We start from the raw sequence: 27,137 nt of genomic DNA, 5'->3' as shown, positions 1-27,137 counted from the left end.
CAGATGTTGATGTGGCAGCAAGTTGGTATGGAACAATGGTAGTGGCACATAAAGGAACAGTGAGGCAAAGATGAAGATGATCACAGCAAAGAAAATTGAATTGACAAGGATTCAACTTGGAATTCGAATGCTAGTAGGGATAGAGCTGGTGTTCACCAAGCTAACTTTATACTATTCCAGTTAGTGCGATTGACCAATCATGTAAGGTATCCTAATCCCCAAAGATGGTTCTCAACCGCACCTATAAAGCTGAGGACACTTTGAACACCTCAAGAGGAGTCCTTGGAGTTGGCAGATTGATTGACTTGACTTACCAACCGTTAACTTGCACGAACTTGTTCCGTGCCACGAGTCAAGGGGAGCTGTTGGGCACCCTGGTTGCTAATTCATGCATCCCCAATAATGTCTGTTTGTTTGATAAGGCCGGATGAGATTGTCAAGTTTCAGACGCATTGTGACCACGAGTGCTCACTGCCTGCAGAGCTGTGGCTCTTCCTGTGTTCCATTGCTTCATCCATTTTTTTGGAAGTGCCTGCTCTAACGGTCTTTAGGCCTCATGCTTCAAGTTAGGATGCTGCTTACTGCTACCCAAACCTCCAAAAGTTTTGAACCCTCCTTGATGACTTCTATTTCCCCTAACACCCCCTTAGGACACCTATCCGCCCCCTTTAGGAAGCACTGGTCTTACCCCTTATTTCACCATCAAGTTACTGATTCCAACTCTTTTTCTGCCTCTACGGCTAAAATTACAAAGCCTTTACAAACTGAGAATAAAACCTGAAGCTATTCTCTCGTATGTAATTTCATTATATGACAGGCATACTCAAACCTCCTTCAAATTTGATGTTTTCGATTAAGCAAAACTAACAGATCTGGATGTTTCTGGTGAAATATGGTAATAACATCCAACCAGCGCAGTAACATTTCATAGATGGTAGTGAATCTCTGGACGTCTCTTCCCTGAAGGATTTTGGAGGCTAGATCATTAGGAATATTTAAAGAGAAAGTTGATAACCATTTGAAAGGCCAGCAGATTGACAACTATGAAGAACAGCACTGAAGAGGCGATGAGGTCTGGGGTAGATCATTTACGATCATAACAAACAGCAGGCCAAACTTGAAAGGGTCAGTTCACTTGAGAGACACAGTAATATAAAAAGTAGAATAATGCCATTATAGCAAAGTGACCAGGACTCAAATCTGCCATTATCGATAAGGATTTGTACATTCTCCCCATGACCACATGAGTGGCATGGTCTCATTGAGCCAGGTGAGCTTGTTACCATGCTGCACCTATAAATAAATACAATAAACAAATAATCATTTTATTTTATAGCACTCTTATATTATTATGTACTATTAATGAAAATTATGCAGACAATTGAGACTTGTTTTTTGCTATGATTTTGAAAAAGGAATGGAATTATAGTTGGTCAGTGGAGTATTTTATCATTTTCTATTGTATTTTATTTAATTCTTATAGTACATTGCACATTTTATTGAAGCAAAAGACTTGTTTAATTATTGTGCTGATAATGTGCCCCAAAGGCTATTAACTGTTGTATGGATAATCACAAGACAAGATTTTTTTCCCCACAATAAACTAAATTATCTGCTTAAGAAAGCAAGTAAGTTTAGTTATTACTTTTGCATTATGGTAATGGAAATCCATTCATTTTCAAACAAGTGATGCTGACATGCCATATGCATTAGTGACGCAGTTTTCATTAATATAAAACGTGCCAGCATGCTTTGCAGCAGGAATGACAGTTGCTGAGAATTAGGGAAGTAGACAAACATATGCAGAATTTTGAACATGGAAAAAGAGGGAGAATGGGGAAGTTAGGATTACTGATTTGTGGGCACACTATTTTGGCACCGGAAGCATGGCGACGCTTGCTGGCACAATCCTCGTTGATTTCATTTGACACAATTGGTGCATTTCACTGTATGTTTCAATGTGCATGTGGCAAATAAAGCTCTTCTTTTTGATGGGTGTTTGATAGCAGCAGTGGGAACATAAAACATAACTCTGCAGGAAGAGGTGATGACCCAAAACATGAGGAAATGGAATAGGCTCAGTGAAGAGTTCTTCCTACTAGAGTGTAGGGGAAACCTGCAGAAGCAGGCACAGTCACTGTACACCGCGCTCTGCTGCTTATTGCTGTAGTTCACAATTTGGAACATCTGCAGTCTATGTGTCTGCATTGATGCCATAGACACATTGTTCATGTGGAAAGAGGATGTGACATTCTATTTTTTGAGTAGATGCACAGGAAAAGAGTTTTTGGGATTGTGTGTTTCCCATAGACCTTTCCTGTTAAGCTGAAGTTCTTCCTGAATTACAAAGGCTTCTGATTCCTGAATGTCTGGGTGCTCTAAGAATGCAAACAGAATTTCGTCAAGGTGAGTGCCAGACAATCTGGTAAACTTAAATGACCTGTTCATCTTCAAGCGGTACGCAGCGCTGTCATATTATAGCATCACACCATATAGAAGGTTGACTCTCAATTGAAAAGAAATTTCTGCTCTTTGCTTGGTCCTCACACCAATGCGATCTCCTGGTCACATTCCAGAGATAAACTATGAACACGTTTACAAGGTTCTTAAGAGCCTGGCAAAGAATTGCCGTTTGGTTCTTGAGATGGGATTCTGCTAAATGGGTTTATTAGTGAAGGAGAAGGCTTGCTGAATACTGCTGCAAGGGTCTGGAGATCTATAGATATCTGCTACAAGTGCAAGTACTTTCCTATTATGAGAAGCCACCCTTGGCAATTATAAAGCAGTAAAATGAAGAACTGAAGGAAGATGTTGATTGATGGTGAGGTAAAGTTATCCTCTATCATGCTTTCTGGATGTACCAGATGAAATGCAGCTGCACTTGAGGATCTTAATCTATGGTGCCACAAGATTTATATAATCCAATCTTGGCAATGCAATGCAATGCAATCTTAGACTATAACACCGTAAGATAAAGTCCAGACGAGCCATTGAGTCTGCGCCATCATTCAACATGGCTTATTATTTTTCTTAACTCCATTCTCCCATCTTCTTTCTCTAATCCTTGACCTCCTTGCCATTCAAGATACTATCAAACTCTGCCTGAACTAGACTCAATGGCTTGGTATTCACTTCCCTCTTCTCCGTGGATTGTCACCTTGTCATGGTGGAGAAGCTTGTGTGGTCCTGAGATCCCGAGAGCAATGTCGTCTAGAACTATGCTCCTGGTAGGTCACCCATGGCGGTAAGGTCGAGGGTGAGGTCCCTGACAAAGAAAAATCCAACCAAGACCTCAATGGTGGAATAGGCGGACAAAGTTACTTCGACCTCAATAGCGGATGAAGGCTGCAACAAATCCATCAGCTCCAATCGTCGTGGTTTCCATGCTATTGGAATCAGTTGGTTGATTTGTGAAGTATCATGTGCTTCTTGGAGTGGAACATCAACTACATGTTAAACAAATACATGCACAGGCATCTTCACTCTGTGGGCCACATCTTCAATTGGACTCATAAGCCACTTGAGAGCCCATAAATAGATCAACGGAATGAAGGCCATCATCCTCAACCTCGAGGGATAGCCATGACGATTCACTCCCCTCCATTGCAATGAATTCCACAATTCCCTCTGGCTGGAGAAATTCCTCCTCATCTTAATTCTAAAGAGCTGTCCCTTTATAATGAGGATGTGGTCTTAGATTCTAGTCTTCCTAACTAATGGATATGGTCTCACATTGTCCACTTTATCCAGGCCTTTCAGTATTTGGTGTGTTGCAATTATCTAGTACAGGCCCAGTGCCATCTTATCTTTATTGTGGAAACTGCATATTTTCACCTCAGATTGCAGCATTACCATGATCCATTCTCAACTACACAAACATTTTGCAGATCACTTGTCTAGGACTGATATATACAACAGTATAAGGTTGATTGCTAATGCAGATATAATGGCAGAAGTTTTCTGCATCATTAATCTATCTCGGTGAAATTTTGGAGGTTTTCAAATTTCTATGGAGGAGATTGAAGTACTAGGATCGAGAAGAAAAGTCCCAAGAGAAGTTCTGTATTGTTAGCTTTGTGAATGTTTTCCTCAGCTCCAGAATGCATATATAATATTGAGCATATTTCATACAGGCATATTCCAAGATGCATAACCAAAACACTAACACAATGACACAGAACTGGCAATGATATAAGGCTTTAATGGAAAGGAAGATGCGAAGGAGATTAGCTTTAAGTTTGGTGTGGCTGCATGTGTAATCACCATAAGAAAACAAAGGAAAGATGCTCAAGTCTTCAGTTGAGGAAATAAAGAATTTGAGGGGAACTGTCCTCATGAGGTCTTTGAACACCTCCAATTTTGGCCCCGGAATTGCATCGCCTCTCTACTGACAGTCATCGAGGTCCTAGATTTGGGAATTTCCTCCCAGTTGAACTGCTGCATCGCGCTGCTATTCTCCATTCTGCCTCCCCTTGAACTGTACCTACTTCTTTCACCACAATGTGACAATGTTAAATGTCTGATAATACTCCTGTGATGTGCATTAAGTTGTTTTACTACAGTCAAGGTGCTACACAAATGCAAATTGTTGTTGTACTGAAGGGAATCAGAAGGTTACATGAGGATGGTCTGCAGTGTTATGAGAAAAAGACCAGTAAGCTATTGGATAAAATATAGTTATGAATAAACTGAACTGATGGAGGATATATGGCCAATCAGGATATCTCTAATCTGTTTTGAAGATTAATAATTGTTGATAGCTTTCAAGGCTAGATAGTGGAATGGAGGCAAGTCTTACAGAAGCTGATGTATATCTAGTTCTATCTGTTTAAAACAGTAATATGTTTTGTTATAGAAACACTCCAGTATTAACTTCTGCAGAAATTAGTGAAGTTAATGAAAATGAAAACTGAGTTTCTATAACAGATAGCTAATCTAAAATCCTTGTGTGGAGAAAATTGAAACATTTCTTCCATATCCTTGCGGATTTCTATTCACAGAAAACACAGGAAACTCAGGTTAGTCCGAATCTGAAGAGAACACTAACATTCCAGCTGTAGCTGTCATATGTCCTGCCTCATTGTACATTTTCCAACATTCTCAGTTATGCTCTTGTTTGGATTCTGTATGATTCCTGAGCACAGTAATATGTTTTCTTTTCATTCTGTTTTACTGATGCCAAAGTAACAGTATACTGTTGGTGAGAATTTATTACTGACTAATTGGATTTTAGATAATATATTCCATGTCTTCCTGTTTACCGATTCATTTGATTTCATTTGTGTTAGCTTCTTGAATGTAATTCATAGCCATTGATTGAAACTTTTTTTTCTGTTATAAATTATGAAATTTAGACATACATTCTTACAATCAATACTTAAGTTTTAGGGTTAATTTCTAATCTAGCTCAGCATCTCTTTTGATATATTGTTGCTTTTATACTGGCAATCTGCTGAATTAAGCAGAATGTAGAAGTATGAACACTGAGCTTGGTTAAATAAAAACAAGCTGTGATTTGTGTGCATGAGAAGAATATTGCAGCTTTTGTTTGCTGTCATAGCAACAAACTGCTACTTAAGATAAATGACTATGGGTCAGAGCTCCAAAATAATTAACATTAACAAAAGATTTTGGCTAATTCTTCTACACATAATTTATCATTGTCCCAATTAAGTCTCTGTAGGATTGATAGCTCTCAAGCTTATTCCTATCGCAGGTCACCATGCGTTATAAAAAATGTTGACACCATTTTCTTTGAAGGTGTATGCGTCAGTTAGGATATCTGGGCTCTTTGTTTGGTTTTTCAAAGCAAATGGTATCATCCACTATAAAGGCAAGAATTTTTTGGATGATGTATTAGAATTTTTGCCCTGGGGAAGAGATTTACTTAATCCCTCTTGAGAAATAACGTGTGACTAAGGCGCAGGTCTTACTTGTTTGTGATAAATTACAAGGCTTAGAAACTCTCTCAGAAAGTGCTACACTTTGGATTCATAAAGGTGATGTTGCTTACTTCTACAGTGGAAGGAGATTTCATTTCCAGATTGAATTCTGTCACTTCAGAAATCTGGCCAGGTAACTCTGCAGATGCAAATTGCACTATGTTGATGAAGACTTCTCCAATCAGATGCACATATACTTGAGTCTTTTTCCTTTTGCATGGGTCAAGGGTGGGAGACTAAATAATTCTTCAACCTTCCCCAAGGCTTTCCTCCTCCAATGGCAATCACTTTGTGTCTCCTAGGCTGTGATCTTCTGTTTGAATTTGTCTTTCTGCCTACCAGCCATCTCATTAGTTCAGCTGGGTTCTGAGGCATCTAGTTGCCGCAATACAGTAACATCTGCCAGGAACTAAAGCCAGCACCTCCATTGATCATCCTATTTCCCAGCCTCTATCAACTCCATCTATTTGAATCACTAAACTTGAAAGTAATATCTACATCCTCAACTTCCTTTATGAAGAAATGTTAAATAAAAGCAGGAAATGCTGATATTCACTGACATAAAGAATATTTTTCAGTCCTTTGTTCTAAATCTCTTTATTTTTTGTACTCAGGGCCCTGCTGCCAATCCTTCATTTATAGGAGCAGTTTCTCTCACCCCCTCGTAATGAAAACATCTAATATACAATCTAATGACAGAAACTTTCGCCTTTTGAGCCTTCCTTTACAACCTTATCTTCTTCCTAAATTCAATACTCTTGTGTGGATCAATAAATTGCGTAGACCACTGTATCTTATCCTCAGCTTTATATAAATTCATGATTACTTCTTGGTTCTTATATTCCATACCTCCTGAGTTAAAACCTTGTGCTGACTTTAGTGCTTGACGAATCTATGCTCCTAACTAAGCCTTATACTTTCCTCAGAGTGTGGTTCATCATTCTCTGACTTACCGACATTAAATTCCACCAGCCGCTTTTTCACCTATTTCCCATCTAATCAATATTTCATCGTACTTGGTCTTCCAAGGAATAAATTGTACTGTGACTTTCATGCAACCTATATAGAAAGGTGTTGTGCAGTTAAAAGCCAGCTTAACTCAGACCCAGCAACATCACACATATCTGGTGTCTGAATGCCCATTGCAAATCTGACTCCAAAGACTCTGCCCGAATTTCTGTTTGCCCTGGGTCCTATACTTCCGCACAAAACTCCCGCGAAATCAATAGTATTACGACATGAAAAATTCATCTCCTGTATCATTTTCAATATTACTGCTTTGAAACTTTTCAGTGAAAAGACATCCAGGTTTCACTAACACCATTTAACCTGAAAGATTACTAATTACACAGTCGGCATTCTCAATAAGATTTCTGATATCTCAGGGCCTCAAATCCAAATCCACTGATGTCCCTCGGCTTCTTTGCCCCTTGAGATCAGTATCACTGTTCGCTTCCAGACCTCAGGAGCATCCAGGCTGCTGTCCCTAATAAATGTCACATGTCACATGTACCTGCAACCACATTAGAAAGGCAACCCCATACTCAGATAATTTCAACCCCTTCAGCTCACATAAGTAAATATGTGTGCCTACATTGCACACTTTGAAAAATTGCAGACATTTATAGTCTACAGTTTTGTCCTTATAAACCCCAGCAAGTAGAGCCTGGCTAGAACCCTTGAGGCCACCTTACCTAAGAAATTGTCCCCTGTAAGAGCTGTTCTTCACCAGCCAGTCATCTTCCCTCCAACTCTCTGGGAGAACTTTCCCATCCTTGTGTCTTCATTGCAGTATCCAGTCACTCTTCCCTGTGAAAGGAAGAGTGGTAAATGTATTGTGGCTTGTTCATTGAAGAGCTGGCTCTAGAGATTCCAGTTGCCAGGCTAAAAGTCAGTATCTGTGAGAATTTGCAATCGACCGTGCTGAAAATGACAACAGTGAGTTTTGTGCAAGAAACCTCAACAATGTGGTTCTGAAACTTGTAGCTGTGGATAGTAGCTTGGAAGTATTTCTTCTTTAATGCTGAAACATATTGCCAACTAGGATCCCCTGGAAAAACGTTGCCAAGTAAGACGCACAGCAGTATAAAATAGTATTTGGTCTCTTACACCCAGAAAGAAGCAGAATTTCCAGTAGAACTTAGTGCAGCGCAGGTCTCAAAAGCCTGCAGAGAAGGATATCCAACCCCAAAGCACGTTTCTCAATGCAACAGTGTGCATTACAACCTCTCCCACAGAAGTTTAAGGGAAGCAGGGGATGTTTCCTATTTCTACCCTATGGCCAGATATTCCGGCCAGTAAGACACATTCCAGCAGGGGTGACCTGCATGACAGGTGTCCAGTGGTCTCCAGTACTGAGAATTCCCATCTGATGCAGGAAGAGGTGACACGTCCTCACAAGCTACAGTTGGATAATTGGCACTCGCTGATTACACATGCAGGAGGGCAATTCTCAGAGGAAAGTGTATTTTATATGGAGAACATACACCAGTACACATTGAGGGGTCAGCAGTGAAAAGGGTGAGCAGTTGTAAGTTCGAAAGTGTCAACGTCTTGGTGGATTTGTTTTGGGCCTACCATATTGATGGAATCATGATGAGGGCACACTGTCGGCTCAACTTTGTTAGTAATTTGAGGAGATTTGGTATGTCACCAATGAGCTTTTGAAATGTCTGTATTTGTGTGGTGGAGAGCAGTCTGACTGCTCACATTACCGTCTGGTTTGAGGACTGGAAGAGGCTGCAGAGAAACAGTCTGGGCAGCTCCATCGTGGATCCGATCCTCCCTCCCGCTGGGGACACCTTCCAAGAGAAGATGCCCCAAGAAGATGCTATCCTTCGTTAAGGATTGTCACAATCATGGACCTGCCCTTATGTTAGAATCGGGGAGGAGGTAAGGAGCCTGAAGACCCACACTGAAGATTCAGAAACAGCCTCTGCCCTTTAGCTATCTGAATGGTCCATGAACCCACTATTTTTTCACTATTTATACGTTTTGTCAAAATGGTTGTTGTGATGCATCTAGTGTGGTAGTGCAGTGGGTAGTACTTGTCATTCTTACTTTCAGCTTCCAGCGCTGGCTAGTGGTCTTGCAAAAAGGAGAGCTGAATGTGTAAGTCTCTCCCTGCCAGTACACGGCCTCTCCAACAGCAAGCCTCATATAGAGCCTCCTCACTGGCGACACGGGGAAACTGAACTCCTTTTGGAACAGCAGAGGACAGGGAGGAGGTCTGGCCCCTGCACATGCAGCACACAGGCCTACCGGTGCGTGGACAAGCCCTGGTGCTCGTGTACCAGATCCCCAGCTACGGGTAAATAACGCCACTGCCTAGGGTGAGATGAAGACTATGAGAGTAAGCCCCGACAGCAAATCCGGCATGGAGCCCCAAATGTCATTGAACATCCATCTGGTTCCATGAGCATTCCTTCGGACCACACTGGTGAGGCCGAGAGGGGGACTTGACAACTGAGCATCTCAGAATCTCTATACCTTCTGCCCTGACTTGTGATGATGATCACCATCACCCATTGCCCTTTGAATCAGATGGATGCCAGCCGCCACCACCAACTCCAATTTATTCTCATTTTATGTCTTTTCAAGTTACCTATTCCTTGCAAAGCAGCAAATTTCACATCATTATAAGACCATAATCATAAATCTGATTCTGAGTCAGTTTAAATGAGATGCCACCCATTGAGAATTGATGAAATGTTTTGGTAAACATTTTTAGTGACTGAAGCAGTTACACTCAGTGAACGTGGGTCTGCAAAGCAGGATGCTTCCGGAAGTTTGTGTGTCTTCTGCACCATCTCAACTGATGTGTGAAAAGGCTTATTATTTGCACTGGCCACTATGAATCTGCAGGATCCTTATGAAAATTATCCCTGAATAGGGAGTTTCCAGAATCCTACGTGGCTAAGTTCTCCGTGTCTTTTCTCTCTTCTGACAGATTCAGTGGTTGTTGAGCAGGTATATCTTCCTCCTGGTTCTTCGGCAGCAGCTGTGCTTGCTGTTCATCCTCTGGCACTGACCTTACGCAGCAAAGAGCAATAAAAACTCTACATCTGTCTGATGTTTTCTGCAGGCAATATCAGATCAGAATCATTTATTCAGATTCAGATTAAATTATTTATCACATGTACATAGAAACATAGAGTGAAATGCATCATTTGCATTAACAACAAGTACAACTTGAAGATCTGCTGAGGGCAGCCCACATGTGTCACTGCATATTCTGGTGCCAACATTGCATGCTCAAAATGCTTGGCAGAAAAACACAGGACACAACAAGCAACAAAACAATAACAACAACAGCAAAAATAAGCTCCTTTCCTTCATTCTCTCTCTCTCTCTCTCTCTCACTCACTCACTCACTCACTCACTCACTCACTCACTCACTCACTCTCACTCACTCACACACACACACACACACACACACACACACACACACACACACACACACACACACACCCCCCCCCCCCCCAGGATAGGCCCTCTGTCCCTCACACCCACAGACAGACAACCTAGGACAGGCCTCTGTGCCTCCAGCCTCCAGTCGACTCATAGGCAATGGGCTTCCGGCTTTCCCAGTGGACTTCAGACATAGACCCAAGGCTTCAGCCATCAGGCCACAACTTCCCAGAGTTCCATTCGACCCTTGAACTTTGATCTTCAGATTTGAGTCCAGGAATAGCCAGTGATGGGACCCCATCATCTTGACTGATGCTACCTTAGTGCTCCTGTGGCTCTTGGACGCAGTTGAACAGTGCACCTGTGAAAGCAGCTGCTGTTTACTTGGATTTTAAGAAGGCACTTAACAGTGTCCCTCATTGGCAGGCTGATGCAGAAGATTAAGATGTAATTGATCTCTTAGTTCAGATTCAGAATTGACTTGCCCAAAGAAGAGAAAATTTTGGTAGAACAATGTTATTCTGGCTAGAGGTTCCATGACCTGCAGTGTTCCACAGGGATCGGTGTTGGGGCCTCTCAACACGAGGCTTGATGAAGTTGTGGACCACCATAGAGGGCTAACAAAGGATGTAACAGAATGTAAATCAGTTACAGGCGTTGGCAGAAAAATGGCAAATGGAGTTTAATCCGAACAAGTGATATGTTGCACTTTGAGAGCTCAAACATATACAGAGGAAAGTACACAGTTAATGGCAGAACCTTTAGCAGCTTTGATATACAGAGAGAACTTAGGTTCCAAGACCATAGTGGCTACACAAATAGAGAGGAAGGTAAAAAAAAAGTTATGGCACCATTGCCTTCAGTCGTAGGGGCATTGAGCATAAGTGGGAGGAAGGTGTATATACAATTTCAATTGGAGTGTTGTGTGCATTTCTGCTTGTCCCATTTTTGGATGGATGCAAAATCTTTAGAAATAGTGCAGAAGATGTTTCCCAGGGTGCTGGCTAGATTCGAGTGTATAAGCTACAAGAAAAGGTTGGAGAAACCTGGGCTGTTTTCTTTGTTGTGTCAGAGGCTGATGGGAGACGTTATAGAAGTTTATAAAATTCTTAACAGGAGACAGTCAGAAACTCTTTTCCCCCAAGGTCAAAACATCAAATGCTAAGGGCATGCATTTAAGGTGAGCGAGAGTAAGTTTAAAGGGCGGGCCAGGTTTTTTTCTTGGCAGGTGCTTGGATACAGTGGTAGCAGTGGAAGCAGATACAAAAGTAATATTTAAAAGGCTTTCATTAGATGCATGAATATGCATGAACAGAGGAATAGGAATCATGTACAGGCAGAAGACATTTAGTTTAATTTTGTATTGTGTTTATCATAGTCATTGTGGGGTGAAAGGCCTACTCGTATACTGAACTGTTCTGTGTTAAATGCCTCTGTTTTTCATCGCAAATACATTAAATTCTTTCTATGCCAAATTAGCTGGATAATGCCACAGAGGTCAGAAAATATTAGACTTGTCAAAACAGCTAAGCTATATTAATGATATTTTTAAAGAATATGTTTTATTATAATATGATTGCAGCATGAAATGAAAGCTAACAAATAATGAATTAGCTAGCAAATCATCACTGTAAATAGACAAAGCAGCAGTCAGTCTTTAAGAGGGTCCTTGACATAAAGATATGACTTTTGATTTACCCTCATCACTGAGTCTTGGAATTTCAGTTAAATCGAAATTTAATGTTGAAAGAAACTGATTTAGAAGTATTTTGAGGATTTGGATATCTCAATTGTCCTATCTGTAGAAATGCAAGCACAAGTAAATTGCTCATTTCAATTATTTAAACTGCTCCCAGCATATTTTTGTCATGCAGGATTTCAAAAGCAGAAAAACAAAGTGGGATAGACATCCATCTTCTGTTGTGGTAAATATGTTTTGAGGTCTGTAAATGAAATTCTGTTCTATGAAGTAAGTGAAACTGAATTGCTGAAGCAGAGTTTAATGCGTGAATGTATATCACATCCAGAAGAAAACAAAGTTCTATCTGGTCAGAATCATAAAGAGGTAGATGCTGGAAATGGGAAATAAAATTTAGGTAGTAAATTGGATTAGACATTGGCCATGTGGGAGAAGCCAGAGAGCGTTGGTAGATGATTGCCTCTCTGACTGGAGTGTGGGACTAATGGCGCCCCACAGAGGTTGGCACTGGATTACTTGTTTGTCAATTATATCAATGACCTGGATGACAATATGGTAAACTGGATTAGCAAATTTGCAAGTTTGGAGGTGTAGTGGACTGTGAGGAAGATTATCAAAAAATTGCAGCAGGATCTGGACCAGCTGGAAAAATAGGCTGAAAAATAACAGATGGGAGTGTGAGGTGCCGCACGTTTGGAGAACAAATTAGGGTAGGATGTATGTACATGGTGAGTGATGGTGCACTGAGGGGTGCAGTAGAGCCAAGGGATCTGGGTACAGATCCATAATTCCTTGAAAGTGGTATCACAGGAAGATACTGTTGTAAAGAAAGCTTTTGGCACATTGACCCTAATAAATCAAAGTATTGAGTACAGAAATTGGGATACTATGTTGAAGTTGTGTAAGACCTTGGTAAGACATAATTTGGAGTATTGTGTGCAGTTTTGGTTACCTACAGGAAAATTGTAAATAAGATTGAAAGTATGCAGGGAAATTTTATGAAGGTATTGCCAGAACTTGAGTAAAAGGGAAAGTTTGAATAGGTTAGGAATTTATTTCCTAGAGTGTAGAAGAATGAGGGGAGATTTGATAGATGTATACAAAATTATGAAGGTATAGATAGGGTAAATGCAAGCTGGCTTTTTGCACTGAGGTTGGGTGGGATGAGAACTAGAGGTCATGGGTTAAGGGTGAAAGGTGAAATGTTTAAGGGGGACATGAGGGGGAATGTCTTCACTTAGAGGGTGGTGAGAGTGTGCAAACTGATGGGACTAGGCAGATTAATAGTTTGGCACAGGCTAGATGAACTGAAGTTTCTGTGTTGTAGTGTTCTGTGCCTCTACAACTGTAAAAGTAGAAAATACTGGGTGTAATCAGTAAATCAGGTAGTACAGAGTTAAGTTTCATTTGGAAAGCTCTGCATCAGAACTGGGAAAGGAAGATTACATTAGATTTAAGTTACTGAGAGGCTTGGGAAGGGATAGGTGGAGGAGCACATCTGGTTAATTATTTAGTAGAGAAGGTAGAGTAAGAATATGAATAAAGGAATCCAGAGACTGCAGATTTTCTTCTTCCCATTAGGGATTTCAAGAACCTGAGATAAATTGAGTGGAGAATTCTGGAAGGCTGCAGGGCGGTGAGCTCCACAAAATTCAAAGTGACTTTCAGTGAGAAAGTGATCTTCATTATCACTCATTTGACAGGATCTCACTAAGTTAAATCTGTTCCTTTAATTATAAATGTTTTAACTCTCTTTCCCTTCTTTTTGATTTTAAGTAATCTATCAAAAGACCAGCAACCATAGCATTATGTTCTCCTTCAACAATTCAACATAATTTGACACAAAATATCTAACATGTAATTCCACTAAAAACTCATCCAAAAAATAATGTGTTGAATATTCCTTTTGTGTTCATTAGTCCATCTGTGTATATTTACATCAATGTAAAGCCAAATACTTGACTTCTGTTAGAACTGAGGAATAATTTTGTTTGCTGAGAAACTAATGAATTCCAACCCAGAAGTGTTATAATGACCATCTCATTAATGATTTTGCCGTTTGCATTATTCATCCCTGGAGCTCTTATTTTGTGCAATGAGCAAACCACTCATTTTTGCCCTGGGGTATTTTGGCATTATGCATATATGTTCAAAACATGCTTTCATGATAAATTCTACATCAAATACTTGTTAAAAGCTATCTTCCAAATTTGTTCTCAAATTATTGAATTCCAGCATATATACTCAGTGACCATTTTATTGGGTACACCTGCTCACTAATGCAACTATCCAATCAGCCAATCATATATTGCAGCAACTCAATGCATAAAAGCATGCCAGCTTGCTCAAGTGGTTTAGTTGTTGTTCAGACCAAACATCGGAATGGGGAAGAAATGTGATCTAAGTGACTTTTACAATGGAATGATTGCAGGTGCCAGATGGGGTGGTTTGAGTATCTCAGAAACTGCTGATGTCCTGAGCTTGTCATGCACAACAGTCCCTTGAGTTTTCAGAGAATGATGCAAAAATACTAAAAGAAATCCATTGTACAGCAGTTCTCTGAGTGAAAATGCCTTGCAATGAAGAGGCATCAGAGGAGAATGGCCAGACTGGTTCAAACTGACTGCAAGGCAACAGCAGCTCAAATAACCACATGTTACAATAGTGGTGTGTGGAAGAGCATCTTGAAAATGTCAAACCTTCAAATGGATGGGCTACAGCAGGGGAAGACCACAGACATTCAGCGGTCATTTGATTAGGTACATGATGTACACAATAAAGTTGCTATTGAGTGTAAGTTGACTTATTTTGTATTAGTTCAGTAATTCCTGAATTGGAAGTATTAAATTTAGTTTTTTTTTCTTTCTACCAGTATTTTCTTTATATCTGTTAACCTTATCCTTCCTTCTACTGACAATTTTCTTAGGTCGTTCGCTCCCAGTGAGTACAATCTACAGTCTCCACAAAGAGCACTAGTTTAGTAATTTCCACAAATTATTTTTTTTAATCTTTAAAGAGAGTATGTGTCTGTTATTAATATTTAGGCTGAATATTAATAGTACTGTGCTAATTCTTCAAGTCCAAAATGGGTGCCTTATATTTTACATTTACTGTAAAATATATGTGCTGTGCCTCACCAACACCCAGCATAATTGTAACAAAGCTTTCCAGTTTCTAAGCTCCAACTCATTTGTAATAAAGGCTAGCATTCCATTTGGCTTTTCAATCGTTTGCGACACCAGCTTGCCAACTTTCTGTTATTCATGCACAAAATCACTTAGTTCCCTCAGTATTTCACTCATTTACAATTTCTTTCTATTTACATAATTTGCCTTTTTCTCCTTCTTACTGGAACACATGACTGCAAACTTCCAAGTTAAGCCCCATTTGCCAGGCTTTCTCCCACTCTTTCAGCTTATCTATATTCTATTAAGGATGTTATAAGTCTGAATCACAACATCCATTCCACCTATTTTTCATGTTATCTGCAAATTTAGATACATTACATTCTGTCCCCTGTCTCTGAGGTCAATAATATAATGAGTAAATAACTTAGGGCTAACATCTGACCTCTGGGGTACTCCACAGTGGTAGGGGGGTGGATTCCCTCAATGGAGAACACTTGTGCATGACTTTGTTTGGGGAGACTGATTCGTGAGCAGCTGCCACATGGTCCTGGACAGATCAGGGTCAGGATCCAGTGGATTGCAAGATGATTGAAGACACTTCACTGCTGAAGCCTTCCTCTATCTTTACCGCTGATGAGGTGTGTCATCATTTTCTGCTGGCTCCACCGAAGAGGTCTTGGTTGTATTGGTCTTTGTCTGCAGCCTCCTCTTTGACCTTACCACCATGGGTGATCCCACTGGGAACTAAACTCCAGAAGTCATCGCTCTCTGAATATCAGGGGACTCACAAGACTCTCCACCATGCCAAGATGACAATCCACAGTACATCCTTGCAACTTGAAAAAGACTAGGTTATTCTTGCTCTTAAAAAGAAATGAAAGCATCCCTTTGTGAATATAGTACCTGAATGACTTTTCTGCAGCAGTGATGAGGAGCAAGTGAGAGATGTGGCAAGTTTCAGCCACTAATCTGTGCTGAGAAAATTAAAAATCAACATAACCTTGATCTCAATGATGAGAGCTAGGGGAAATGTCTTCCTACAGAATTTAACGTGCCTCCATGATGCAAGCTCTGGCACCCTGACCATACTAAAACATGGCTCATCAGAGTCCTAGGTAAGATGTGGTGTCACTGAGAGAAGGCATGTCTTTGACCGCTACCTTGCGTCTATGAGTGGTCAGCTATTGCCATAACAACACTACAGTTGTTGACAGTTGTCACCACTAAAGCACATATTGTTACATACCACAAAGGCTTAAGGCTGATCAACCTGTTATGAGTAATGAAGCTCTCTAGTGAGGTGTCCTGATATCAGTAGAGTGTCTCGTTAAGTAATGAGAGAAGCATGATGCACTCCTGTGCCAGTTGGCATTGTTCCATGGATCATTTGCCTTCAGTTCATGTCAGGAGGGGCAAACATGAACTTTGGGTAAATAATGATGTCAGAAGAAGTGAACCATGATGGGAAATGCATTGTCCATGTTAATGATTGGCACAAATTAACATGGAAAAAATCACAAGTGACCTTTACTCCACATTAAAACATCCTTTGGATTGCACAGCACTTAAAAAGCAAGGATTACAAAGCCTAGATTGTAGACATTTATCTCTTAGTATCGGTCAGATACTAATGCTTAGATCTCACTTCCTACAATTTCCAAGGAATTGCTGAACTTTTCCATGATTAACACTGCTATTGTAGTATTGACAACACAGATATAGGGCATTGCATCAACAGCTAAAAGTCCACTATTTGAATAATAGTCCATTATTTGAGAAAAGCTCTTCTGATAGCACTCTTAACACTCATAAACATGAAATGCTTCTCACTTAATATTTGCCTTTTTCATTTCCTTCTTCCTCTCTTTCCCTTATATTATTCTTTATTTCATTGATAAAAATGAGATTACTACTGCTGCTTGTTGTCCTCCAATTTATGTTCAAAATTCAAAGTAAATTTGTATCAAAGTACATATATGTTACACTACCTTGAGATTCATTTTCTTGTCACCATATAGAGGAAAATAGATTAGAATTTACAAAATACCGCACATTAACAAAGACTGACCAATATGCAAAAGAAGACAATTGTGCAAATAAGAAAATAATACCGAGAACACGAGTGAAAGAGCCCTTGAAAGGGAGACTTTAGGTAGTAGAATCAGTTCAGAGTTATGGTGAGTTATGCACACAGGTTCTGGAGCCATAACTGTTCCTGAACCTTGTGGTAAGGGGCCTAAGACTTCTGTACCCACAGCCTGATGGTGATAGAGAGAGGAGAGCATGGCCTGGATGGTTGGATCTTTGATAATGCGCTCTTATTTCTTGTAGTGCTCCATGTAAATGTGCTCAATGGTGGGTAGAGATTTTCTGTGATGGACTGGGCTGTAGCCACCACTTTGTAGTCTTTTCAGTCCCTGAGTATTTGTGTTTCCGTACCAGACTGTGGCGGAACCTATCAGGGTACTCTTCACCGTGCATCTACAGCAGCTTGTCGTTTTTTTTTTGCAAGCCATATCTGTGTGAACTTTTAAGAGAGCAGAGGCATTGCCATGCCTTCTTTGTGATGGCACTTACATGTTGGTTCTAAGACAGTTCCTCTGATGCTTTAGTGCAAAGGAATTTAAAACTACTAACCCTCTCCACTTCCCTTCCCCTGGCTCATCGACTTCCAATTTCTTCCTCCTGTAGTTGATAATCAGCTCTTTGCTTGTGCTGATGTTGTTGGTTGTGGCACCACTCAGATCTCCCTCGTATATGCTGATTGGTCACCACTTTGATTTGGCCAACAACAGCTGTGTTGCAGCATTGAAGCTATACTTGGCCACGCAATCATAGGTATCAAGTAAGTAAAGCAAGAGGCTAAGCACACACCCTTGTGTTGCATCTATGCTGATGGTGAGTATGGAGAAATTGTTGTTAGCAATCCATACGAACTGTGTCTGCCGTTGAGGAAATCGAGGATACAGTTGCACAGGGAGTTATGGAGGCCCAGGTCTTGGATCCTAGAGATGGGTTTTGAGGGGATGATAGTCTGGAGTGCTAAGCAGTAGTCACTGAGGAACGTCTTGAATTTATGCATCTTAACTGTCCAAGAGTTTCAGCCAATGAAAAGGCATCTGCTGTTGACCTTGGACTTCTCAGGCAGGTGTGGGGATATCACGATGCCGCATGCTGCAATTATGCTTTCTTGTGCATTGTTCCTTTCTCGTTAGTAGGTTGATATGAGGATTCCACCTTCTCCAAAGTACTGTGCTTCCATCAATTCCAGTTCTCCTCACCCAAACCCCGGTCTTTGCTTTATTTAAAACTTCAAAGTTTTGTTCAATTTTTCTTTTAAACTGAAAATTTTTATCATCCAGTAATTCCTTCACCATTAACCAATTTTACTTCTTTTCCCAACTTTGATCGAGTCCTGCTGTGTGACCTTCAACTTTTGCCTGGGCTTCTACATTTAATACGACTGGCAGGGGGCAAAGTTAAGCCTGCAGCCTCAGCGGTCTGTGTGGTGCTACAGCACATTCTGTAAGCAGAGTAATCTGCTTTCATTCTCTTTCACTTTAGAAGCAAAGGATAATGGATAGAACAAGCAACTGTAGGAAGTCATTTTGAGAAAGGCTACTTATTTGCAAATTGGCAGCAGTGTAAGCCAAACCCTGAGGTGCTTTGTTCTGTTAATGATTCAAAACCAGGGCTAGCGATACAATGCTTTGGAAGTAATAACTTTAAGGTATATGGATCTCATCCAACCCCTAAAATAATAATATGGGAAAATAAACAATTGCAAATATCAATTGTAAGATTTATATCTTTCTATGTTCTAATGCAATATTCCAGCTCAGAACAGCGTGATAGAGGAAACCACAAAGAGAATAATTTATCAACAATGGCCTGACTCCCAAGAAAGGTAATACAACATCTTCTGCAGCATTAACTAATCCTCCACTGGAAATTCTGTGGCACTTGGCAGAGCTTATGTAAAAGGCTGGAATTTTTTTTTATCCAGGACTCACTGCTTAAGCACCTTTTGCATGTGAAGTGCAAAATTTCTCCTCACCTCACTCCATGGTTATGAAAGGAGGAGAGGAAAACATATGGGCCATGGTAATAAGGGATGCAAAGCATGGAGGTCTGCTGGTAAAGCGAGAAAGACTGAAGGCAGCACTGTGAATTGTAATCGGAATCTGAGAATGAGCTGGGGAGGGTCAGGAGTGGTGAAGGAGCCGCAATTACCTCCCGAATGTGGATTGAGTGGACAAAGTCTGGAAAGAATGGGGGAAGAAACACCACGAAAAGAATGTTCTAAACTAATATGGGCCTGTGGTGATCTACATATACCTGTCTGGACACGCCCCTCTGCTGACTGCTCCTGTGGCTCCTCCCACAGACCCCTATATAAAGGTGGTTGGAGGCACTGCTCCTCCCTCAGTCTCCAGGATGTTGCGTGGTGGTCTCTTGCAGCTAATAAAAGCCTATCGTTCACCTCCCGTCTCCGAGAGTTATTGATGGTGCATCAGGGCCTTACTGACATCTCCAGCCTAAGGCCAGCTCAAGCAGGTGCTATTTAACTTGCAGGGAAACAGGCCTCTCCATGAGTGTCCAGAATCAGGTTTATTACACTGGGCTACGATTTTACTTGAAAATGGTGCTTCCTCAGAATTGTTTCATTTTTGTTTATGATAGACTGCTTGAAGCCAAACACAAATATAATTTCAGACTACCTGTATCACATCAGGAGTTGGAGAGACAAGAAATTGACTTGTATTGAATATAATGTGCTTAATTGCATAACAGTGCTGACGTTTTACAATAGTTCACTGACAGCACCAAGGTTTACAGGGAAGAAGCCCAAAAGCGAATGCACGGAATGAATCTTTAGTGACATATTGCACTTCATGATTTTGTATGCTTGAAGCATGTTCTCATCTGGTGGCATGTAACTTGATGCTCTGTAGTTGCCAATAAAATTTTCAGCAATGTCCTTCCATGCGATTTTCTCTGGTTCCACTAGAAGTTCTTCAAATTGTTACGAATTCCCGTAACTGGATTACTTACCAGCAAAAATAGAGAGGTCCGTTGAAGTCTGATGGTACTATTTTTAAAAGTCTTTATTTATAAAGGGGCACAAAAATAAGATTAATACAAACATTCAGATAATATACATCGTCAATAATCTAAAAGCGTGGTTATAATAATAATTATATTATTAATAATAATTAAAATAGCTCGATCATTTGTCAAGGGGATAATATATTGTCTGATGGAAATATAAAAGTCACTCAGTTCCTGCAGGCTTCAGCCTTTGGGGACCGCTGGGTTTTCGCTTGTTGGAGAGAGAGAGATTTGTGAGAAAAGAAACTTGCCCGGGTCTTTTATGAAGCAAATCCGTTGAATCAGGGAAGTTGGTTCCCCGTTGTTAGTTCAAGAACATCGTTTCTGTGGTACCCACCACCGGCTCCCAGGCGAGGGAACCGAACGCACGTGGCTTCCTTCAAGTGGCTTCCCACTACTACGGGATCGTTAGCGTTTCTTCTGGTGTGTCGGAAGGGGTTGTTCCCCCCCAGACCCTCTTTTATACTTTCTCATGGGGTCTCAGATGTCAATCAGGTTGGGATGATGCAATCTCTCTCTCAACCAGCCCACTTTGCCTGAGGGCTTGCACGTAGCATAGTCCCCAATCCACAAACGTGGTCTCCAGGAGACAACGGTCAATGTCGCATTATTTTGCATCGCGGTGGAACGAGGTATTCGGTACGTCTCTCTCTCCCATTTCCTGGGTCTATTGACCCCCCCCCCCACTAGTGCTCTTGCGATTCTCACAAAGGAGGGGACTGCGGACATAACACCTCCCCTCTTAACAGCGTTTTTTTACCAGGGGTTAAAAACGGAGTCGTACAGAGTCTTACAGGATTTTAGAATCTAACACAATACACAAGCTTTTCTTTTCACTACAGAGCAATACAGGTATACATTTAATTCAGCATCCAAACGGTTAATGATTACAGTGGCATTTCCTTTAATATTTTAACATCTTGTACCTTACTAATGTCTTGTAGCATCAGACTTCAACTTAATAACCACCTATTTTTTTTCAGCAACAAAACTAAGGAGTTGTGATCTTCGCTTATGTGTATCTACAAAAGTTTATGCGAATACTAATCGTTTCAGTCGTTTTCAAACTGAACAGGCAGGTTTCCAAGGGGGTTGTCTTTATTATTCACAGGCTTTGTCGCAATCCCGTACAACCTGCTTTGCTGTTTAAAATGGCATCCCCATTAACCGTCGCCTCTTTTCCGGTGAGTTCCCACGTGGTAAACTCCCGCCTGCCTCTTTCATAGGGGCTATTGTATCAACACAGTGTCCCAAGCTTAGACCATTTCCACCCAATTCTTTAATTTTACCCAGTTGCCTAGCCCTTTCGTCAGGACCCTTCAGGCTATTGGTTTTTAATTCGAACTCTTCGTTCAAGTAGCATTTCGAATTTGGCCTTTTCACATCCCATCCTGGCATAACAATAGAGTGGGGGGCCCCGCTATCTCCCGGCTTACTCTGTAAGCGATCTGCCAGGTTTAAAATTTCTTCATTCGACTTGGGAACTACAGACTTTCCGTTTCCCTCAATAATAATTCTCATCTCCCCATTCTTAAATTCTGCATTAACTTTTGAACACACCTTCGAGCACAAACACCTGGGAACTCTCACTTCCCACAGTTACCAAGCTTAACCCTTTTTCCACTGAACCAAGTCTATCTGACCCACAAGGACGGCCGCCCCGTTCCACTGAATCAAATACCTCAGACTTTTTCTGAGCTCCGTTACTAGGTTCAATACCACGTGCATCCCCATCTTGGACACACTCAAACGGGACATTGGCCTCTTCCAGGCTTTCAATACCCGTACCCTTTTCAAATTCTAAGTTCCCCCGTTTCTCCCAGGTACTCTTGGGGCAACTCCCTTCCGGAGTAAACTCAACCCCATGGGCTGAAACAACCTCATCTGCCAACCCAGCAGACTTCTTCGAGGTAATGGCATCCTTTTCATCTAGGGCTGCCCTCATTTCATTATCGGGAACACCTTTAGAATTTTCAACTTCTTCAAACAGTTCTGCCAAACCAGACAGATCATCCTTGTCCAACTCTGGACCTCTTAACCGCTCTATTGGTTCCTCATCTTTATTTTCTGCCTCTAGGACCTTACTCCTCGCTAAAGGCAGATCTACGTTCGCTCCCTTACCCTCTTTCACTTTACTACTCTTCGTTTTACCACCCTCTAAACCCTCATGGTACAGGGTCGGTAGAAATGTCTCGGCCAAATCAAAAGTGGCCAGATTTAAACTGCTCTCGTTCTCAGCTGCCTTTCTCGACATGCTGCGAGTGACCACGCATGTGGGATAGATCTGGGACTCTAGGGGCGGAGCCTCAACACTCGCCGGTCGGCTGGCCATCGTCATGGCTGCCCAAACCTTACCACCTGCTAAATCGTTAACGAGAAGGACGTCCACGTCAGTTCTCGGGAATTCTGATCGCACCCCTATGTCAACTGGTCCAGACACCAGCTCGCAATCCATAATGACCTTATATAAAGCACCATTTCTATCCTTTTACTGATTCCTTTCACCGCCACCATGCCCGTTTTTCGACCAAATTCTAGTACCTTACTGCTGATCAACGACAGCTCAGCCCCCGTGTCTCTCCAGATTTGTACGGGAATTGGTGGTTCCCCCTTCCTCAAAGACACGGTTCCATGTGTCAGACAAGTCTCAGACCCTTCTCATACTCTGTCTACCCGGGGCTCTCTTGTCGATTTACTGATTACCACGGCACACCCGTGCGGCTTTCCTTTTCCTATCTCTTTCCTCGGAGCAAAGCACCGAGATGCAATATGCCCTCCCTTTCCACAATTAAAACAGGTCAAGCCCGGAAATCTCTGGCCGTCTTGCCTTTCCCCCTCAACCTGACCGTTAGCTCCCGGTGGGACCTCTGCCTCACTCGTCGGACTTTCTCGATTGTTCCCACGGTCTCTCTGGGGACCTTTATTTGAGGAAAACTTTGTCTTGTGGGTTAGGGCATATTCATCCGCGAACCTAGCAAATTCTGAAATGGACTTATTCGGCTTCTCATTCAAATACATCCGGATGTCCTCCGAAACACAACCTTTAAATTCCTCAATCAAAAGTAACTCCCTGAGACACCCATAATCCTCATCCACTTTTTCCACGATGCACCAACGGTCCAAGAGCACAAAGGCAAACTCGGTATACATCTGATTCCACCCTTTTCGTAAATTTCTGAACTTTTGTCTATATGCTTCAGCTACTAGCTCGTAACCCTGGAGAATGGCCGCCTTTACTTTGTCATAACTCTCCTCCTCCATGGACAACACCGCATATGCCCGCTGTGCCTTCCCTTTTAACACACTTTGTAACAACGCCACCCACTGTGCTCTGGGCCACTCCTGATTCCCTGCCACCTTTTCAAAAAGCAAGAAATAACTATCAACATCCTTCTCCTCGAACGGGGGTACTAACCTCAATGCCCGACTAACATCAAACCGCTTCTCTCAGTCTGACCCCTAAACGCATTGCTCTTGCTTTAACGTCTCCATCTCCAAGTCATGTTTCCTCTGTTTCTCTTTTTCCTCTGCCTCCAGCTGTTTTAACCTTATTTCATGCTCTCTCTCCCTCTCTTTATCTCTTTCTTTCTCTCTCTCGGCCCTCTCCCTCTCCCTCTCTTTCTCGGCTGCTTCCAGCTGCTTTAACTTGATTTCCTGTTCCAGCCTTAATTTCTCCAACTCTAACTGAGCCGTCCCACTAACTGGTACCTTTTCAGGGATATTTTCCAATACCTCAGCTGCAAACACATTCTTCCCAATATAATACTGAGTTATTGCCCTTCACACCTCCCGCTTTTTCATTGACAACCTCACCTCTGCAAGGTTTAACCCCTTCGCCAAATTTATCAAGTCTGATTTGGTGGCCGCCTCTAGCGCCTCCAGAGTTGGGTTTTCTATAAATTCATCCACGTCCATCTTTGCTGGTTTCCCGTCTGGCTACCCGCGTAACCAGATCCAAGTTTTGGACTTACAATCCCGATTCACTGGCCTCCCAATTTGGTGTCAAATCTCGAGACGAGAACCCCAACTTTGTTATGAATTCCCGTAACTGGATTACTTACCAGCAAAGATAGAGAGGACCGTTGATGTCTGATGGTACTATTTTTTAAAGTCTTTATTTATAAAGGGGCACAAAAATAAGATTAATACAAACATTCAGATAATATATGTCGTCAATACTCAATCTAAAAGCGCAGGTGTAATAATAATCATCAATAAGAAATAGCTCGATCGTTTGTCTAGGGGATAATATATTGTCCAATGGAAATATAAAAGTCACTCAGTTCCTGCAGGCTTCAGCCTTTGGGGACCGCTGGGTTTTCACTTGTTGGGGAGAGAGAGATTTGTGAGAAAAGAAACTTGCCCGGGTCTTTTATGAAGCAAATCCATTGAATCGGGGAAGTTGGTTCCCCGTTGTTAGTTCAAGAAAATCGTTTCTGTGGTACCCGCCACTGGCTCGCAGGCAAGGGAACCGAACGCACGTGGCTTCCTTCAAGTGGCTTCCCACTACTACGTGATTGTTAGCGTTTCTTCTGGTGCGTCGGAAGGGGTTGTTCCCCCCCCAGACCCTCTTTTATACTTCCTCACGGGGTCTCAGATGTCAATCAGGTTGGGATGATGCAATCTCTCTCTCAACCAGCCCACTTTGCCCGAGGGCTTGCACGTAGCATAGTCCCCAATCCACAAAGGTGTCTCCAAGAGACAACGGTCAATGTCGCGTTATTTTGCATCGCCGGGGAACGAGGCACGTCTCTCTCCCATTTCCTGGGTCTACTGACCCCCCCCGCCACTAGTGCTCTTGTGATTCTCACAAAGGAGGGGGCTGCGGGCGTAACAAAATTGTTTGTCATTGATAACCTGTTTCATTTGTGGACCAACAAAAATGCTTTCCTTAATCTTGACATCAGTTATTTTGGGAAACGTCTGAATAAATATCGAAATCCTTTGTGGAAATTTTTTGCCTTTCTAAAACCTGTCCTGCCATTCAGCATCTGCCCTGCCTTAGCTTGCCCAGGCATTCCTGAACAGGAAAGAAAACTTTTCAGTTTACTTTGTGGGCAACATTTTAATAGACTTGAATTATGAATTGAATTGAAATAACAAATATAGGCTTTTTTTTTCAAAACAGTACATGGTAGGGAAATTTCATGGTGATCTTCATGATCAGCAGCTCAAAATCTATAAGTTACGTGCAAAAGTATTCAGGAAGCAAAATCTTTGTTGTCCAGTGTTACTACTGACATTATGTCATAAAATTAGTCATTTTTCAGCCACAATACAATACAATATATAAAAATTACTGTAAGTAACAATAAGAAATATAAAAGAAATTAAGTAGTGCAAACTGAGAGCAAAAAGAGTGAGGTAGTGTTCATGGGTTCATTGACCATTCAGAAATTTAGTTCACCTCCATCTGTCTCAGCCTGTCCACCTACACACACCTGGACTGCATGTGGAAGGCTGATCCTGCACATACCTGACCTGTAATTACAATGGCCTTGGAAAGCGCATACTGTACTTGCTCCCCTCCCACCCCTAATGGGAAGCCAGGCTGTAAAATATGAACATTTATTTTATGTCTCTGACATTAAAAACTATTAAGATTGTCACAAATCATTAAAAAGTAATTTAAAATAATAAACAATTATATACACATTAAAATACTCATGAATCAATAAAACACTGAAGTAAAATACTTAATTCCCCAGATGAAAAAAATTCCTTCTTGGAGATATATCTCAAAAAACAACAATTATATTTGTTGATTTTTGGAGCTGCCATATAATAGGGAGTATATTGGCCTAGATACTGGAGATCACAATTATAATGATGTAGGGATAGAGAAAGGCAAAGAATCTACAATCATTTGCTTTGTGCATCTTTTGGGTCATACTAATAACCACCTGTGACTCTGAATGCACGGCATCAGCATCCAGGTAACTGATGATGTTGTTAGCTGTTCTGAGGAAGAGTAGTTGATCATATGATCATCTCAAGGGTGAAACATGATCAGGACTACACCAGTGAATAGATGTAGCATTAAACATTAATGATACAACAGAAAATTTGGCCTTGTTGAAACCAGCTGAGCTGAAAAAACACACGATGTGGTGTCTAGGGGAATAGATTTGTGCTCAGCATGCAAGCACAGGTGGCTGTTCAGAACTGAAGTGCAAATTGAATGTGCGTATTTTTGTGGACAATCACTGAGCAAGAAGAACAGTGAAATCAAAGAATTGTGCTATTTTATATAAGAATTTTAAAAAACTGCATGGCACTGAATGTTTGAAAAAGTGTTTCACAGTTAAATAGGCTGAAAGTATTTATTTAATTTAATTGTTTTTGCTGTTCTTCCCTTAGCCCTGGATCCAACAAAAGACCCATGTCTAAACGTGAAATGCAGTCAACACAAAGTCTGCGTAACCCATGACTACCAAACGGCATTTTGTGTTAATCGCAGACAACTAATGCACAGGTAAGAAATAACATACAACTGGTCTGAAGACACCTTAAAGTTTAGAAAAACACCATTGGAATAGTTTACTAATGCTAAAAATAAAGCCAGGTACCTAATAGGAAGATAAATGAATGGAAATCCACAATCTTCAAATTCTCGAACTTCTGCTAACCGCTCTCCTATCCATCCCTTCACTCCTTTTTTCTTCTGTAGCCGCAAGGCATCTGACCCTCATTGCTCTGTTGTTTCCCTTCCCCACCTTCTCCCTCTGTGCATCAACCATATACTCTCCCCTCCCTTTAGTCCATGCTTCACCATCCTTTCCTAACAGATTCCATCATTATCACCCCTTTGTCACCTCCCAGTTTCTGATATCATTTCTGCCCTCA

At 41.3% G+C, this 27,137-nt stretch overlaps 1 protein-coding gene across 3 annotated transcripts in view; it reads left to right on the top strand.

Annotated features, from left to right (window-relative positions):
* The window catches only part of LOC132405510 (testican-1-like), a 486,455-nt gene that overhangs the window by 280,278 nt on the left and 179,040 nt on the right, over positions 1–27,137 (top strand). For all 3 annotated transcript variants that reach the window (XM_059990381.1, XM_059990379.1, XM_059990380.1), the window contains exon 4: positions 26,652–26,766. In XM_059990381.1, the coding sequence (XP_059846364.1) occupies positions 26,652–26,766 (115 nt within the window). The remainder of the gene's footprint in view (positions 1–26,651; positions 26,767–27,137) is intronic.

The sequence above is a fragment of the Hypanus sabinus genome, chromosome 15, assembly GCF_030144855.1.
Source record: "Hypanus sabinus isolate sHypSab1 chromosome 15, sHypSab1.hap1, whole genome shotgun sequence".
Taxonomy (NCBI): domain Eukaryota; kingdom Metazoa; phylum Chordata; class Chondrichthyes; order Myliobatiformes; family Dasyatidae; genus Hypanus; species Hypanus sabinus.
Note: the sequence above shows the minus strand (reverse complement) of the source record. Positions and strands in the feature narration are given on the sequence as shown.